General features: G+C 39.9%; 1 protein-coding gene across 3 annotated transcripts in view; it reads left to right on the plus strand.

Annotated features, from left to right (window-relative positions):
- Window positions 1-19,772, plus strand: part of LOC126336072 (ADP-ribosylation factor-binding protein GGA2) — a 141,292-nt gene that overhangs the window by 58,463 nt on the left and 63,057 nt on the right. For all 3 annotated transcript variants that reach the window (XM_049999563.1, XM_049999569.1, XM_049999555.1), the window contains exon 7: window positions 16,985-17,114. In XM_049999563.1, coding sequence (XP_049855520.1) covers window positions 16,985-17,114 — 130 coding nt within the window. The remainder of the gene's footprint in view (window positions 1-16,984; window positions 17,115-19,772) is intronic.

A 19,772-nucleotide genomic window follows, 5' to 3' on the forward strand; every position in this document is an offset into this window, starting at 1 on the left:
AGTACCTCGCAGCTGAGGTGCTCGAGCTGGCCGGAAACGCGGCCCGCGACAACAAGAAGACGCGCATCATCCCGCGCCACCTGCAGCTCGCCATCCGCAACGACGAGGAGCTCAACAAGCTCTTGTCGGGCGTCACCATCGCACAGGGTGGTGTCCTGCCCAACATCCAGGCCGTCCTGCTGCCAAAGAAGACCGAGAAGAAGGCCTAAAAAGAGAGCACAATCGGCACGCGGCCCGAGCAACCGCTGCGTGCTCCCTTGGCACGCAGCGCGTGCTTTGCCGGCTCGGCTCAAAACAATGCTGAGGGAATTAGATTAGGAAATGAGACACTTAAAGTAGTAAAGGAGGTTTGCTATTTGGGGAGCATAATGTCTGATGATGGTCGAAGTAGAGAGGATGTAAAATGTAGACTGGGAATGGCAAGGAAAGCGTTTCTGAAGAAGATAAATTTGTTAACATCGAGTATAGATTTAAGTGTCAGGAAGTCATTTCTGAAAGTATTTGTATGGAGTGTAGCCATGTATGGAAGTGAAACATGGACGATAAATAGTTTGGACAAGAAGAGAATAGAAGCTTTCGAAATGTGGTGCTACAGAAGAATGCTGAAGATTAGGTGGGTAGATCACATAACGAATGAGGAGGTACTGAATAGGATTGGGGAGAAGAGGTGTTCGTGGCACAACTTCACTAGAAGAAGGGATCGGTTGGTTGGACATGTTCTGGGGCATCAAGGGATCACAAATTTAGTATTGGAGGGCAGCGTGGAGGGTAAAAATTGTAGAGGGAGACCAAGAGGTGAATACACTAAGCAGATTCAGAAGGATGTAGGTTGCAGTAGGTACTGGAAGATGAAGCAGCTTCCACAGGATAGATAAGCGTGGAGACCTGCATCAAACCAATCTCAGGACTGAAGACAACAACAACAAAAACAACAGTTTTCAGTTAAATTTTTGTGATTTTGAGTGGTAAGAACCAATACTCTAACAAAGGATATTACTGTACCCCGCTACTGCAGAATAACACTGCAGCAACAAAACATGAACGAGAGAGGAAGGGGGAAAAAAAGGCAAAATAAACTTAAGTTGCAAAGGAAATGTGCCCTATACAACAACAAAACACAGTGCTCATACTTGTGTCTGGCAACAGCAAAATGTGTAAAAGGCTTTTGGAAGACTATGCAGTGCTTCATAACAACAAATTGCCTCCGATGAGTGTGACGTGACAACTGTTCAAATTAGATTCCTTTGAGCAGTTGCGGGCAGGCTCTTGTGCATGCATAGTTGAGTTGCTTATGACTAGTACCTTCTTCCACTTCTTGTTACAGAAGTGTGGCTTGGTGCCACTACCTAATATTGCTCTGGTTTGGAAATATAGTAAATCCGGGCGTGATGCACAGAGCAGTCTGAGTTGTGATGGGGAGGTGGGTTGTCTCCACGTGACCTGTGTTTACGTTCGGTGATTTTGTTGTTTCCTCTTCGTTTATTGCTCTCATGTTAAATGATAAAACGAATTTTCGTGATCAGGAGATATCAAATGAATTAAAATATGTTCACATAATTATGGATGGCCAAAATATGTCATTAGTTCCAGATTTTATTTCCACCTTACTGAGATGAAACATTAATGGACTTGCAGAACAGTGAAGTTCTCTATGTCAGTTTGCTAGAGAGATTTGGCTTTTATTAATGTTTGCTGCTGAGGTAGTTAGTTTATTTGAAATGAACTGTTTGATTTCACACTGTTGGCTGGTTTCAACTATTCGCTGACTTCAAGTGCACATATGACATTGTGCCATAATAAAAAACCAAACATGAGATAATACAATACTGGTACTCCAAGAAAATTTATGTCCGAATATGGACATACAAATGTCAAATTATGCATTTTAGTATGGTTCACGAAATTCTAATGCTCTTGAAGTATTCTTTGATGTCTTGTTTCTTTAATGACACAGTGTAACATCTTTCAATGTTTTACACGTACGAACATACGGCCTTCCTGCGTCAAGCCGGTTGTTGTGGCTGAGCGGTTCTAGGCGCTTCAGTCTGGAACCGCGCAACTGCTACGGTCGCAGATTCGAATCCTGCCTTGGGCGTGGATGTGTGTGATGTCCTTAGGTTAGTTAGGTTTAAGTAGTTCTAAGTCCTAGGGGACTGATTACCTCAGATGTTAAGTCCCATGGTGCTCAGAGCCATTTTTGAACGTGCGTCATTGTGCAGTGACGACTGTTATCTGGTGCTCTCATGCAACTGCTGAAACGAACCTATTTCTAACAGGCAGCGGGAAAATATTGCGAACAGTGGTTTGAAAAGCGTTACGTACATTGAAAACAAATTTCCTTGTACGAGAGATGAACTATGTGCGAGAATGTACGATGAATTTCTTAAATAACAAAGTGTTTTACTTTCATTTAAAAATCAATTCTTTGAGGATGGCCATTTAGAAAAATTTCGAGCTCAGAAGATCACACAATTACATTGTTGTTAAAAATTTTACTGGCACATTTGTGTGATGTATTTTAAAGTGTATCACGCGCAGAAAAGATAAACATTATATGTGGAAGCTTAGCTTCTCTTCCAGCTTATTAATCTTGGAGACCAATATTATATGTGAATGCTATGTATATTAATTTAAACCATTAACTTTTCTTATTTGTGTTTTTCCACTACTCAAGAGCGATCTTGCTGTTGGCTGACTACATCACATGTCCTATGCTGTCATCAGCTGACGAGGTCACATGACATGAGTTATGAGTGGCTTACAAAAGCTCATCTCCAGCTCGATTTTAGTGCTTTGAAAAGTAACATGAAGTATTTGATGGAATTCGAATTTATACCCTCATAATATGAAAATTTGCAGTCTACGTATTGCTGCACATCAAACGTGTTTCAAAGCATAAATATTTTTTTTTCACCCCTGAATTTCGTTTTCTAAAGTGGCGGGAAATTCTATGTCGGTATATAAAACCATAAACATTCAAAGGATTGATAAGTTTTACAGTGCCAAAGAATAGTATACGTTCACTTAACACGGAAAAAGTGTATTTTCACTTGGGAGAAAGTGTATTTTTAACCAGGAAATCCGGGAAAAATCCGGGAACTTTTTTTTTCCTTGTCCATGTAGGCACCCTGTATATCTTTTTAATTAGACGGTAGTGAGGTGAATGGCAATTGAGGCAAAATAGTTACTGTAGGGGTGTGTGCATAAGCAACACCCAACCCCCCACCAAAACACACACACACACACACACACACACACACACACACACACACACACACAGAGAGAGAGAGAGAGAGAGAGAGAGAGAGAGAGAGAGAGAGAGAGAGAGAGAGAGAGGGGGGGGGGTGCAATACGTATGCAGTGTTGCCATAGTGCTGTATGTCTCTGTCTCACACCTTGCACTCCAGCCGTTGCTTACCCTGGTAACTGACAACGCTAGGGGGAGTGCTGCACTGGGCCACTGTTCCTCCTCCTCACTCTCCCGAGTATAATTTATGTACTTGAAAAACTATGACTCTATGTAATTATTGGTTTGTATGCTTTATGCCACTCAAAATGAAAACTATAGTTGGTAAATAACATCAGCATAACTAAATTAACTTTAAAATCAATGCTAAATGTTCTAAGTGTATGCCAAAGTGCGTACTGTGGGTTGAAGTGGCAGAATAATGTCATGTGGTACATTGCTTCTTGCCTCTATGCATCACCCAACTTCCCATCATCTTATGTGAACACCATTATAGTTGGCAACTTTTGGGCTAGCTGCCACACCTCAGCTGTATGAGGCTTACCCAGGCAAGCAGGGTTCTACCTGGGCGGAAGCAAATGAATCGTGCAAATGTCCAGCAAACACTCACATTTCTTCATGTGCGCTTATACTGAAGAAGGAATAATTCAGGAATTGAAAATTATGAGGAGAGTACTTTATGGATGGGTAAAGAAGCCTAGAAAGCAAAAGCAATTGCCAGCATTCACAACACACATTCCAGAAAATCCCAAAAAAAATCCTTCGCCAAGAGCAAAGCCTGAAGCCTCACTCGCATGGACATTGGACACAGGCACAGGTACTTACACACGTCCTGTGAACCTTCAAGTGCTCTGAAATCCCTACAAATAAAAATATTTAAGAAGCTAAAAAGCCAGTGTTCTCGTCCATAAAAAAAAAAAAAACACCTCCACCTCCAAATAAAGAGAGGCTGAGCAAAGCCAAAGAAAATCAATTTAAAACCATCAAATTACAATGCAGAGTCACTTTCCAATTGGGAAAGCAGTGGTAGGTTATTAATTTCCCTATGGTGTAGTCATCTACTGCACATCTCCAACACAAAGAGGAGTAGGAAAAGAAAACTCTCATTGATTGATAGTTTCTGTGATTCGCTGGAATGGAAAAGAATGGAGAACGTATATAAGAGGAGTTCAAATTCCTAGTACAAAGGGAGCCATTATGCAAGTGTTTGCAGAAGACACACTTGAAAACTATTGACATGCTACACAGTCAAAGAACTTTGTGAAATCTGTTAAAATAGTCACACAACTTTTATAAAACGTACTGTAAAAGTAGTCTAGAACACTGTCAAAGACTTCATGAAATGTCTTTTATAAAAGATACTAGACAGAGTTCTTCTTAGCACATGCCACACCTCACCTGTCTCATGCACACCAGCTTAGAGGTTGTAATTGTTATCATCCATGCATGGCGGAATATCTTCATATATGATGTGTGATGAAAATCTCATTCTGAAAAGATGAGAACTGGAAATGCCTTGCCTGCTGCTAACAGTTCTGCATCTTGGTCAGACACTAATGTACCGTATTTACCTAATTATAAGATGAGGCTTTGTCCCCAAATTCATCATTCAAAAAATATATGCTTATCTTATATTTGCAGATCAAAATATTGCTGCCAAGGTTTAACATTTTTATGTTGTTTGTGGAGTATATAGTGGTCATTTTACATTTACAGATGAAGCTTTGTCATATGCAGATTTATTTTGAAGAACATCTGGGCAAATGATTTGCATGTTTGAACATTCTCAAGATTTCCTGATTCGCTGAAGCACTCGAAACAGTATTGACATAGCTCGAACAATCCCGTGACGTTTTACTCATGTGGTGCCAGTGCAAGGGCTATGCGAGAAACTATGAAATGGTCGCTAAACAGTTAACTGCTCTGCTTAAAATTTGACAATTTTGTGAGACTCAGGAGGAACTAGAGCGAAATTGTCTTACAAACTCTTTTTGTATTTGAACTGTTTTGCAATAAAAGTTCTCGTACAAGTTCAGATACTTTGTAGAAATGTTCATACTAATTTTGAAATAAAGGTTACATTCAAAAGCAGAAATGCTCTCCAATAAATATTAATTAATTCTGAATCCAGATCAATATTTTATTTGATTGTAACAGACTGTAATGACTTATTAAATGGGTTCTGCCTCCGGCCAGAACGCATACAGTATATATGCCGGAGGCAGTTTCCTCCACTCTCTTGTATGTGCAGGTGCTGAATAAACCTTCATTAAGTGAAGTTAGTGTCTGTCATTCATCTAATTACACCTTCTTCGTGACATTATTCTGGTGGAGGCGCTGGGTATTGGAATTTGTGGTAGCACACATTATCGATGACACAGTGGCTCCCATCAGGCCACGACAGAGCCGCCGTTTATGTGATAAGAAACTCGAGTACGATGATGATGATGATGATGATGATATGGTGACAGCAACAGTATGCCACCACGTGAGGCATCCTTCTGGGTTGTCTGGTGACGATGGCCAAGATCCAAACAAGCTGCTGAAGGTATATGAGCGTTAAGCCAAATTTAACAAATGGGATGACACCGTGTGTTTGGATAAAGTATTTTTCTATTTGGAGGGCACTGACAAGCAATGGTATGAGAACAACGAGGAGAAGTTCACAAGCTGGGAAGTATTCCCGGTGGAACTGCACAAGTAGTTTGACGACACACGATGACAGAAGTGCTAGGCTGAAGATAAATTAAAATGCAGGACACAACGTCCAGGAGAAACTACAGCATCCTACATTCAAGACATCTTGGTGCTGTGTAAAATGGTGGATCCTAAAATGGAGGAGGAAGATAAGGTTGCACATCTCATGAAGGGTGTAGCTGAGGACATGTATCAAGCCCTACTCCTCAAGGAGGTTTCGACTGCAGACGACTTCATAAAATGGTGCCAGTATATTGAGACAATCCATCAAAAAAGAATTACATGCAAGAAGTTTGAACATCTTCCAAATGTCATATCGATGTCTGTGATGGAGAAAGCAACTGATTTCACAAGTGTTCTTCCTCAGATAGTGAGAGAGGAAGTTCAGAAGGCACTTGGATTGCACGGCGAGCAAAAAACCGAGACGCTTCAAGTGTCATAAGGGAGGAAGTGGAACAGACATTGAACCCAATCTCTCGTCCTTCATTTCCCTTTAAAACTGTGAAAAAGTAGAGACCCAGGCGGAGTTACGTCCCTACAATGCCGCATGAGGAACCTGTTTGGACACCAAGGAAGACTGACGTCTGGAGGACCCAGAATAACCAACCAGTATGTTTCCACTGCAGATGACCGGGACATGTTGTGTGCTATTGTCGAAAAAGGTGGCGAATATTTGATGACACCCATGCCAGAAGACAGCAGACCTATCTTAGCCGATGCCAACTCCGGGATAACGAAGATGAACAAGATGATGTGGGTGCAGGACGACGCAGGTCACCATCGCCGCAAGCTAGCTGCTGGAGAGGATGCTCCCCAACACATCAATCAAGGTCTCCATCACCGTTTAGAAGCTCCAGACGATCACCTAGCCGCTGCAACCTGGAAAACTAAAGTGTGCTATCTTTCTTGGAGGTGAATTACAAAAATGATAGGAAACTATGTTGATATCCTCATGGATGGCCGACCAGCCCAAGCTTTTGTGGACTCTGGAGCATCATATTCAGTCATTTTGTAGAAGTACCGTCGCCAGTTGCAGAAAACTGTATTCGTCGACAACAAAACATCTCTGCTGAGCATGGCTAATGGGAAATATGTAAAACCCACAGGAAAATCTACCATTTGTGGGTATAAGTGGCCATACACAGCCCTTAGAATTCATCATCTTACTAGAGTGTAGTCATCATTCTCGGCTGGGACTTTTTGAAAGCTTCTCAGGCAATTATAGACAGTGGTTGCTCAAAGATTATGCTAGATGAGATGAGATACTGTGAACAGGAAGATGCGCATCCAAGTATGTGGAGACTGTGTGCTGGATGTAGTGATCATTCCTGCAGTCGGCACTAGAAAGATAACTGACATGTGTCATGCCGTGCATCAACCCATGGATCTTGTAGTAGAATGTAAGAGAAGCATACCACTGAAAAATAACTTGGTCATCCCAGCCTCTATCATCTCATTTAAGAACGGATTTGGTGAATTGTGGATAGTTAACTGTCGCCGAGAACTGCAGATCCTTCCAAGGCGCATGTGCGTAGCAAATGCTGAGCTGTTAATTGAAGAACAGCTGAGTGTCATAGAAACCTCCCATGCCAAGTCTGTAGGCGAAATTAGCGCTTCCACTGCAAGACAAGATCTTCTAGCTCGACTGTCATCAGATCTCACTAAGGAACAATAGAAGAAGCTACTTGCCATTCATCAAGAGTTCTCTGAATGCCTCAGTCCACAGCTGAAGAGCAAATCAGACAAATCAACGGTGAAGCACCGGTTTAGCACCGGAGACCATCAACCAATAAGCCAGAGAGCATACCTTGTGTCAGCAATGGAACGTTGAATAATTTGCGACGAGGTAGAGAAAATGATGATGAATGACATCATTCAGCCTTTGCAGAGCCCATGGTCGTCACCAGTGTTCCTCGTCAGGAAGAAGGATGGCAGTTGGTGCTTTTGTGTTGATTACAAGAAGCTTAATAAGATAACTAAAAAGAACCTTTACCCTCTTCCACGAACTGACAATACACTAGATTGTCTGAAGGGGGCTAAGTTTTTCTCAGCTGTGACCATGTACTCAGGATACTGGCAAATTGAAGTAGATGAGGCTGATCGTGAGAAAACTGCATTCATCACCCCTGAGGGCCTGTATGAGTTTAAGGTAATGCCGTTTGGTTTGTGTAATGCGCCAACAACTTTTGAACGGATGATGGATAACCTTCTAACTCACCTGAAGTGGACGATGTGTCTTTGTTATTTAGATGACAGTATAATGTTCTGAGAGACATTAGATGAACATATAAAAAGACTGAGGGCCGTTCTTAAGTGTCTCCAATAAGGCAGACTGAAACTTAATCCAAGAAAGTCTCTCTTTAGAGCATAAGAAATCAAAATACTTCGACACCTTGTTTCAAACAAAGGTGTGCGGCCAGACCCAGAAAGGTGAGATCTATACGGAATTTCCTATTCCTAAAAGTGTTAGAGATGTGAGAAGCTTCCTTGGATTGTGTTCTTATTACCGTTGTTTTATCAAAGACTTTTGTATCAAAGCCAGGCCCCTCAAAGAGTTGTTAAAAGCTGATGCTAAATTTATCTGGGGTGGTACTCAACAAGATTCTTTTGATATGCTGCAAAAAACTCTGACGACTGACCCTCTGTTTGGTCTGTATGATGAGAGAGCACCTACAGAACTACACACAAATGCCAGCTGGTATGGGATCACTGTCTCTCAAGAAACCCTGTGCAAGACCATCAAGACTTTGATGAAGATAGTGACTGTCTCGCTGCACTCCAGGATCTCTCTGCTGAGGAGGAGGAGGAGGAGGAGGACGCCGCCAAAATATCTCAAATTGTGCTTGCCTTAAATCAGTCAGAGGATGCGAAAGAAAAATTTAAGATAGTTAATGGATTACTTTGCAAGAAAAACTTTTATCCATTTGGAAAGAGGTGGCTACCAGTGATTCCTAAACACATGCACTTAGATGTTCTACAGAAATTCCATGACACACCTGAGGCTAGACATTTAGGATTTATTAAGACATACAATAGAATCTGCAAGAATTTTTTCTGGCCAAGTTTATGTAGTAGTGTCCGTCATTATGTGCCGCACTGTGAAGAGTGTCACAGGAGAAAGATAGTTCCTCAGAAACCACATGGCCAACTCATACCAATTCCAGCAGCCAAAGTGCCTTTCCAGTGAGTTGGGATTGACCTCCTTGGACGATTTCCAACACCTGCTAGTGGCAGTAGATGGATTATTGTTTGCACTGATTATCCAATATGCTATGCCATTACAAAAGCCGTGAAAAAATTGAAGCATTCATCGTGGAAGACATTGTAGTAAAACACTGTGCCCCAAGGTCATTAATTGTGGATCGAGGGAAAGTTTTCAATCCAATTTTGTGACACAGATAAACCTTCAGTGCAACATTATTCATCACATGACGACTACCTACCACCCGCAAATTAACAGGCTTACTGAACACCTTAATGAGACCTTGGCTGACATTCTGTCAATGTTCGTTAATGTTGAGCAGAGCAAATACGATATGAGGTGCTACCTTTCGTGACATTTGCCTACAAAACCACCAAACAAGACACCACTGGATTTACGCCATTTTTCCTCGTGCATGGGTGTGGCATGACTACGATGATGGACACTGTGTTTTCATTACATCCTGACGATGTGGACGACGACTACATCAGCCATGTGTTAACCAGAACTGTATTAGCTCGACTCTGCATGCTGCAGGCTCAAGAAAACGATCGCTGAAGGTATTACGCAAGCCATCGCCCTGTTGTTTAACAGCCTGGTGACCTCGTCTGGATCTTCACTCCTGTTTGGACGGTTGGTCTCTCCGAGATGCTCCTCAGGTGCTACTTTTGACCTTGTAAGGTTGTAAAACAGTTGGCTTATGAAGTTGAAGATTTCGACCCCGTCACAATATGAAGAAAGACCAGAGATATATGGTCCATGTCCTTCGAATGAAGCCCTATAAGGATCCTGCAACCCAGGGTAAATTCAAAGCTCCATCAACAGGCAACAAGTGGAAAGGTGATGAAGAGTACAGCAGCAAAGGAAGTTGTAAGATCACCACACCACCAGGGCGGGCATTAGTCCTTGGGAGTCAAAGTATGCAGGACCGATGACCTGTTCCCGGACTAGGAGGACGTAACACAGAGACGCTGTTCTCTTAAGGAGGGAGCAATGTCGCAGAAGAAGCTGAGTAGCACACTCGCCATAGTGTAGTGGTTATGATACTAGACTGTTGCATGGAGGGTCGTGAGTTCATGAGTTCAGAACTCATCTGGACTGTACAATTTTAATTTCTGTATTCGGTTTGAGTACATTCTAGAAGTATGCACAATTGCCAAGAATCATTGTACTGGAATGTTCTGTAGCTGTATATATACTGTATGTGTTCTGGCAAGAGGCAGTTCGCTCCGCGCTCTTGTATGTGCAAGTGTTGAATAAACCTTCATTAAGTGAAGTTAGTGTCTGTCCTTCATCTAATTACACCTTCTTCTACATGACATTATTTGTTTTTAAAATTATTGTCATTTTTTCCAATTATTTCTGTTACTATGTTTCAAATGTGCACGTCACTGTCTGTGCCCTATAGGCGGTGCAACTTGTATTGATTTCATGGCAACAATGTAAGCCAGTGACAATGCTTGACGAAGATATCCTCTGAATTTCTTTGTACATTATGGTTTCTGGTAATATGCATCCGTGCCATTCGAGAATATTTTCTGTCTACTCACCTTTTACTAGGTATTCATCTCTTTTCTTTTTAGCTCCTAGAATTGAATAAAATATGTGGTTAGTCCAACTAATATCTATTTGCCTAGTTACATGTCTCATCCACCTCCATTTCTTTTTCATTTCAGTTGTAATTATGTATTCCACTTGGCTTTGTAGCCTGGTCTCTCTCTCTCTCTCTCTCTCTCTCTCTCTCTCTCTCTCTCTCTCTCTGTGTGTGTGTGTGTGTGTGTGTGTGTGTGTGTGTGTGTGTGTGTGTTAGTGTTAGTGTTAGTGCCTCACTAAGTAACCCTCAACTTCTGAATGATTTTTCCATTAAACTTCGATTCTTGTAAGTTTTTGCTTTCAGACATATTGAAATTTATTTATTTATTTTTAATACTGCTTACTTGACTAAAATGACTCCAGGCTGTTTTTAGTCTGCACTTTATTTATTTACCTTGCTGTCCTTACAGTACTCATCAACTCTCTTAAATGCAACTCTTCAAATCATTTTATGGCTTCATTTTAATTCATGTTGTTTTTCTTCCTCCGTGGTTTGACTGTACATTAATTTAGTCTTATTATAATTTATTATGAGCTCTCCTTTCAAAGTTGCTCTATTAAGTTCTTCCATCGGTTCTTGAAGTTTATCTGGTGTAGAGACAAACAGTGCAGTATCTTCACCAAGATGACAGTGGTTTGGTTATGTTACAGTAACAAATTCCTTCTTTATTCCCCAAGAGGGCTGCAGAGAACTCTTTTGGTAGTATGTAATGCCTGAATTCTCCTACAAATATGATACAAGAGTCATTCAGGAAGAAACAACCAAAAGACTGTAAAATGAAAATCGCTGAACGAATTGTAATGCCATTGCCTATCGAAGATGATGTCCCCGTAAGAGGAGGGACGTGGGCATGTTGTCAGACAGAGCACTTGCATGCATTGACCGTCCATTGTACTGAATACAGAGAAATGAAAGCTTCAAAAGAAAAGTAAGAGGGTGTGGTTTGTTTTCTGATGGTGAAAGGAGTTGGGGGAATGGGAATTCATCAAATAGTGACCCAAGTGTACAAAAAGCTGTGCATGTTCATTAAAAGGGTCCAGGTATGGCACAAGTAATTCAAGAAATGACTGATGTGCCAACGAGGCACCATCTGGAACATCACATAGCATTAGCGATACCATTCTCCTACAGATGGATGCCCTTAGTACCAGAGCATCAGAATTGCAATGGACATGCAGTTTTCTCCATATGCTTGTTCCATTCTTTGGTGAATTTCTGTTCCATGCACTGCTTTTGCTGTAATGAAACATGCTACATCTATTTGCTGTTATTCTCAATCCCTCATTTCTGATGTTTGACATGTGCACATACTTGTTCTGTCATTGTGTAGGTGTGCTCCAATGTCCCTCAATTCCTCAGCACTCTTACAGGGACCACACCTTCTTCTGTCAGTGGTGGAATTGTGATCCAGTCAGCAGTTTTCATTTTACAACCTCTGGGTCCCTAATACATCATAACTTGAGCAAAGATATTAATGAAAATAATTTTCTGGCAGAGGTTATGCATATTTAGGAGATAAGGATGCAATTTTTGAGATGAGATGATGTTACTGTCATAGCTCCTGCTGCTATATTAAGATATAAATGAGACAATGTTGAGATGTACGAGTAATTCTACACGACAAAAAGGCAGTAATGAGTCAGTGGGAAGGAGTTGTGAGGTTTGTAGAGCAAGGAAAAAATGGCACAATTTCCAGGGTTGAATGTTGCTGATTGATGTAAACTAAAGTGAAGAGACTAGCAAGAAGATTTGTACACAAAGGAACAATGAAGTTCAGATGGTTTCTATGGTGATATTCGTGATTATAATTTGGAGTTCAAACAGATACTATCAGGATGATATACTAATAATGTAATCAAGTGAAATGACAAAACTGTAGTATCATGAGCTAGAAACAGATAGGAACATTTCAGAACCAAAATTAAAATGATTGTTATGGTAGCAGCGATAAATAATAATTGTTATAATGATAGTAATTGTAATTAATGTAAAAAGGGCAATTAAAAGAGCCAAAGAAAAAAATAATTACTTTGTCAGAACTAAAGCAAATACTTCTTAGGTTATTACACTAATGGTTGGCAAGAGAAGGGAAGCAACAGCTTTAAGTTCAGTGTTAGGCCACTTAGTTTTTGATTTATGTTATTCATTTCTTTCACATTTGTAACCATTTCCTTGTCAGATGGTGTCCCTACGATTACATGGTCCAAACATTCTGAACTGTGAGGTAATGCTGTTCATAATTCTGAGGCATCTGCTTTAGAGAGCTCTTGTTGTTATGCCAGTTGTCTCTGGCACTTTTTTGCCTGAAAATTTTGTTGTTTATAGTATGAGATGAACTTGATGAGATTTTATGGCATGTGATCCTCTTTGTTCCACCAGTGGCTCCTGTCAGTGTTCATTACAATCACTTCCATGTCTAGTTTTCCATGCAATATATTTAAGCATAGATAGCAGCATGTAAATGTCATATTGCTGACCATTCTATCTGTCAGAATCTTGTTTCTCTATGAGGTGTTTTTAATAAATAAGCATTGTGGCTCTTATAACACGAAATTTGAATATGTTTTATTTACACAAAAAGTTATCTGCAAAACTAATTTTAACATTTGAAGTACTTTAACACAATTTGTTGACTGAATTCCACGTTTACCCTTAGATCTGATCATTGTTGCTAATAGAACCATTTGTCAGTTCTCCAAGGTGACTTCGCCGTTGCTGTGTCTGGGCCAGGGAAATGAAACATACAAATGAGAAAAAAATCAAATAAAGTATAGTTGTTTCACTTGCCAACACTTGTTGATTTTAAAATAAAATAATAAATAAGGGGGAGGCAAAACAAAATAAGTTCATTTATTGAGATTGATGTGATGTAATATAACTAATGACTGTAATGTTGCTTACACAATACAATAGGATGATGCGGTGGTGGTCATCTTCGTCATCTTCAGTCTGAAGACATCAAACCTTGTCTTTCTCTAAAATACCCCTCTCCACCTCTGCCTCTCCCAATTTGGCCATTTATTAATGCCTCAGTGTGTGTGCTATAAGCTGATTCCTTCTTTTAACCAAGTTATGCCACAATTTTTTTTTCTCTCACTTCGGTGCACTACCTTTTATTGAATATTTCCCTCACCCGTATAATCATCAGCATTCTTCTGTAGCAGCACATTTCGAAAGCTTCTATTTTCTTCTTGTTTGTACTGTTAATTGTTCACATTTCACTTCCACACAAGGATACACTGCAGACGAATACTTCCAGGAAATATTCTCTTACACTTAATTTTATATCTAGTGTTAAAATATTTCTCTTTTCAGGAACACTTCTATTGCTGTAGCCAGTTTTCATTTTATATCCTCTCTCCTTAGATAATTGTCGGTTATTTTGTTGCCAAAATAGCAAAACTCGTGTACTATTTTGTCTCATTTCCTAATGTCATTCCATCAGTTTCAGGTGATTTAATTCAACTACGCATCCTTATCCTTGTATTGTTGTTGGTGTTCATCTTACAACCTTTTATCAAGATGATTCTTTTCCTTCTCAACTGCTGTCTCTGTTTCATGCCCTTTTACTCATATTGCTGCAGTTGTACTTCTGTACAAGTTGTAGATAACCTTTTCCTCCTTGTCTTTTGTCCAACCTACACTTTAATTTCCAATTAGAGCATTTGTCAGAATTGTCTTTTTTATGCTGTAAATGTTAGTTTACCTTTCTTCAGTCTGTCTTCTAAGATGAATTGTAGGTTTACTATTGCTTCATATGTTTCTACATTTCTCCAGAACCCAAACTGATCTTCCTTCAAGGTCAGCCCCTAACAGTCTCTCCTTTCTGCTGTAAATAATTTGTGGTAGTTTTTTGGAACCATGATTTATTAAACAGATAGTACAACATTTTTCCCCGCTGTTAGCAGCTGTCTTCTATGGACTTGGTTTTAGTGCCTCCTTCTTGAATCCAGGGGTTATTTTTCCTGCCTCCTAAATCGTGTGTACCAAGTGGAATAGTCTTGTAATGGTTTGTCTCACTCAAGGACCTCAATAACTCTGTTGTAATATCTTCTTCTACTGGTGCCTTGTTGCACTTCAAGTTTTTTGGTGCACTGTCAGATTCTTTCCACAATGTCCCATGTTGTCTTAATCCCCTCTTTCTTCTCACTTCATAGTAGTGACATTTGAATTTCTTTTATAGCTAATTTATACATTCCTTCCATCTTTTAGCCGTATCTTCTTTGCATAATGTGGTTTTCTCTCTGAGCTCTTGATAATCATACTGGAGCTTCTCTTTTCTTCAAATGTTTCTGTAATTTTCCTTTAGTTGGCATCAACCGTACTCAGTAATGCATGTGTCTACAGCTTTGTATTTCTCTTGTAGCCATTCCTACTTTGCTATACAGCACTTTTCATCGGTCTCATTTCTTAGATGTCTGTATTATTCCATTTTGTGTGCATTTCTATATTTTCTCCTTCCATCAGTTAAATATCTTGTGTGTGATGAGAGTACCACTACTGGAATGTGTCATTTTGGCTGTTTGAATATCTGCTGCCTTCACTATCCCATCTTTCTAATTTACCCATTGATCTTCTGTCACATTCCTTTCGCCTGCTTCAGACTCTCTCTCTCTGCCTGACACCCTGTTGTGAACTCCCAGGATACTCTGGTTGTCCATCATATTGAGACCCCTTCTTTCCTACTTTTCTGCAATTTTTCAGTTTCATTCCAGAGTTCATGATAAAAAATTTTGGTCATTCGGCAAATTTCCGAGGAGGAAAGAAATTTGTGATATAAGATGACTAAAAGAACAGACTTGTTGATATAACACATTCTGAGGCATCAAGACATCATCAGTTTAATGCTGGAGGGAAGTGTGTGTGTGTGTGGGGGGGGGGGGGGGGGGGGGGGGGGAGAAACCAGGAGATGAGTATAGTAAGAAAGTTTTAAAGGATGTCGGTCTACTAGATCTGCTCGTGAAAAAGTGTTGCAATTCAAAATTTCCTCCTTCGAATTTTATAATTTTTCTTAAACTTTCTGTTGTCGCCATGTCTCTTCCACGTATACGGCCTCTTTTTATAGTTATTAAACCAAGCATTAGGAATGATTAAATTATGTTCTGTGCAAAATTCTTGTAGGCAGCTTCCTCTTTTTGTTTCTTCACACAGTGTATACTCTCCTACTATTTTTCCACCTCTTCCTTTTCCTGCTATCGAGTCCCAGTCTGTTGTCACAATGAAATTCTTGTCTCCCTTAACTATCTGAATAACTTCTATTGTATCATTGTATATACTCTGAACCTCTTCATCATCTGCTGAGCGAAGACGTGTATGTTGTTTTTGTCTTCTTCATCCCAGAGACTGGTTTGATGTAGCTGTCTACACTATTCTATTCTTTGCAAGCTTCTTCATCTCCAAATAACTACTGCTACTCACATCCTTAAGAATTTGCTTACTGTATCTCTCTCTCTCTCTCTCTCTCTCTCTCTCTCTCTCTCTCTCTCTCTCTCTGCAATTTTTACTCCAGCATTGAATTGAAGATTTCTTGATGTCTCAGACTCTGTACTGTCAACCAATGTATTCTTTTAGTCATCTTGTACCACAAATGCCTTTCCTCCTCAGTTTTATTCACTACCTCCTCATTAGTTATGCAACTTATCTCTCTAATTGTCAACATCCTTCTGTAGCATCACGTAGCATCATATTTCAAAAGCTTCTGTTCTCATCTTGTGTGAACTACTTATTGTCCACATTTCAGTCCTGTACAAGGCTACATTCCAGACAGGTGTATTCAGGAAAGTTTTTCTAACACTTAAATTTATATTCAGTCTTAACAAATGTCTCTTCTACAGAAATGTTTTTGCTGTTATCGCCAGTCTACTTTGGCTATCATCGTTTATTTTACTGCAAAACTCATCTACTACTTTTAGTGTGTCATTTCCCAATCTTATCACCACAGCATTGCCTTATTTAATTTGACTACATTCCCCTACCCTTCACTGAAGGAAGACTGAAGGAAAACGAATGGAGAGGTCTAGGAAAAGGGGTAGATTTCGGGAAAGTCACCCAGGTCTACAGTTCAGGGGCGACTTACTGCACAGGATGAGAGGGAAAGACAACTAATGATGTTTTTATCTGGCGCATTACCAGTAAATGTGAACTGTTGTGTAAGAAATTGGGTCACTGTGCCATGATTCATTGTGATTCTGAATCTTATTTGATGTTTATATTAAATAATTAATTGAAACTTATTATTTTGCAGTCGCTAATTTGTTGGATCCTCCTGAGAAGCCCAGTAAACAAAAGGCATTGGAGGACCTCGATGTCCTGGGGGAAACACTGCTTAAACAGAGTTTGCCCGCTACATCCAAAATTGGTTCACAATTTTCCAAGTAAGTCACCAGTATTAAAAATAGATTATAAAAAGAGAATTAGAATTTAATAAAATATTTCACATAATGACATTAATTTTCTCAAACTTATAATAAGTTGACTCCCCTTGTTAGCTTAGTGCAATTTGAGCAATACGATACTGTTGGGAATAGAGGAAATAATTTTTCTGCAGATAAGAAAATAATTTCATGTCTAGTCCTTAGAGTCTTTTCTGATGCATCTGTAACCAGAATCCACACACTCTTTGCAATACTCAGAAACATTTTTCTGTGTGCCCAAATTAATCCTCTACATAGCTAAATTAAATCATTTTAAATAATGGTCACCAGCCTTACCTTAATCCACGATGCAGGATTAAAATTGTCACTACTCCTGTACCAGTAATAAATCTCCTATACCAGTCTCTTTACTTTGAAATAGATTCTTAGAATGAACTGGAAAGTGTGCACCACTAACAGTTTATACACTGCCTCCAGCTGACTATTAGAAACTTTTGCTGTTAATATAAAAAAATGTGAAAACGGAAATACAATTCAGAATCAACTAGTCCAGAGATACAAAAGAATTTCACTTCAAATTTCTGTGGAAATCAGTGGAATTTGTTATTTCAAGCAGACTTTGCGTAGTCCACCCTATTCAGTAAACACCACTTCAGCTCAGCACCCTGAGGCCCTTTTTTTCCGAATAAGTACATGCTCACTAAAATGCAACACTCACCAAGAAAACTGCAGATTAAGCAAACTTCCAAGCATGTACACATGTGGAAAAGCAATTGTGAACTCTTCCAGAATTTTCTGTGCTGGTGTAATGATAACTTTCTGTATCATGAAGTATCAGTCACACTGTACCTTCATATATGCAGCATTCTTAAAACATCATCACAAGGCCCACGACTCACCACCACCTTTCTGCTGGGCTGCTTACCAATGCCTCGATTTAGTGAGCTCCAAGTTGCTCTGTGAAATTCTTTCAGAATTTAACCCTTTCAGCCAGTCAACCTTGAGATATGAATGCAAGCATTACATTTGTCAATTCTTACATCTTCTGATAAAATTCTTGTGGAAGGTGCTGCTTATTATAAGTCTAGCTCTTAAGGTCAGCTTTGTAGACATTGACCATAACCCTGTGCGAAGGATTATGGAAAGTCCGATCCATTCTCTCAAGGCTGGACAAAGCTCTCTGCCACAGCATACCAGAATCAGACCCTGTCATCCACTATGGCCCAAATTTCTCAACAGGTTTGACATGTTACAATATCATGGATATGTGCATAGGAAAATGGTGGGAAGCAAGGAAATACAGGTATAACAGAATTTTGGAATTTTATAAAAAAGGTAAATTTAACCTTAGATAGAACTAGCATTATTAAGGTTTTATGCATCTGTGTTTCTGTAACATAAAAAGACAGAATATGTATGTGAAAAGGCACAAAGTCCATAATTGTATTGTGCAGTATGTTAAGCCCAAATATTAATTTTATAAATTCAGATGCCTTTTATTGCTGCAGTCTATTTCATTTGTTCCAAACACTTTCCACTATTTTGCATTAAGTAATGTTTAGTGGATGTAATCTGGAATAATACAGTTTTGTTTTTATATGTGATGCTTATAATTAAAAAACAGTTCAGCTATAGCCGACTGGTATGTAGCTCATAGAAACTCTCAACAAAATACAATAGTTATATTAACTTTTGAGCTCTTGCTCTTTATCTAGTAAAAGTACACACATTCACATGGACAACCACATAGACATCCAAACTCTCACATCTGCAACTTTGGAAAGATTGACCGCTGATTATTGATAGCAGTTCCCTGGGTAGACAGAGGTGGGAAGAAGGTAGGAAAAGGATCCACGAGGCAAAGAGGAGGCAAACAGGACAGTGTGAGACAGCTTGTTCAACAAATGAATGAGCAGCTATACAACAAGATGAAGGGTTTAGCGTATAAGAGATGGCGTTGGGAGGAGGAGAGAAAAGGAGATGTGGAAGGAGATAAAGGGGGAGACAGGGAGGGAAGAGAAGAGAAAAGGGGGAGAGGGTGTAGGAGAAGGCAGTACATGATCTGGATAGGGAAGGATTGGTGGGGAGAGAAGAAAGAAGGGAAAAGTTAGTGAGACGATAGGAAACAGGTTAGTGGAGGTTTAGACCAGGAGGATTACAAGAATGCAGGATATACTGGAGAGACAATTCTCACCTGTTGTTTCAGAGAAACTAGTGCTGGAAGGTGAGTGTCCATAGTGAAGCAGCTGTTAGGTCATTTATGTTGTGGTGTACAACATCTTCGGAAATGGGAGGATTAAGCTTGTGTTTTACTACTGTTTGGCAGTGGCCATTCATGCGAGTAGACAGTTGGTTACCTGTCATGCACACTTAAACTGCTGAACGGTAATGCAGCACAGATAATATATAACATGGCTCCTTTCACATGTGTCCCTGCCTTGTATGGGTAAGAAAGACCTGTAACTGGACTGCAGTAGGTGTTGATAGGTGGGTCAATTACAAGGGATGAGCCATGGGGCACAGCAGGGTTGGAGTAGGAATGGATAATGATGTTTTCTAGGTTGGGTGCACAGTGAAACACTGGTGTGGTTGATGAGGGTAATATTTTGGTTAGGACGTCCCTCATCTCAGGACATGATGAAAGGTAGTCAGGGCCCT

This window comes from Schistocerca gregaria, chromosome 1 (genome assembly GCF_023897955.1).
Source record: "Schistocerca gregaria isolate iqSchGreg1 chromosome 1, iqSchGreg1.2, whole genome shotgun sequence".
In the NCBI taxonomy this organism is placed as follows: domain Eukaryota; kingdom Metazoa; phylum Arthropoda; class Insecta; order Orthoptera; family Acrididae; genus Schistocerca; species Schistocerca gregaria.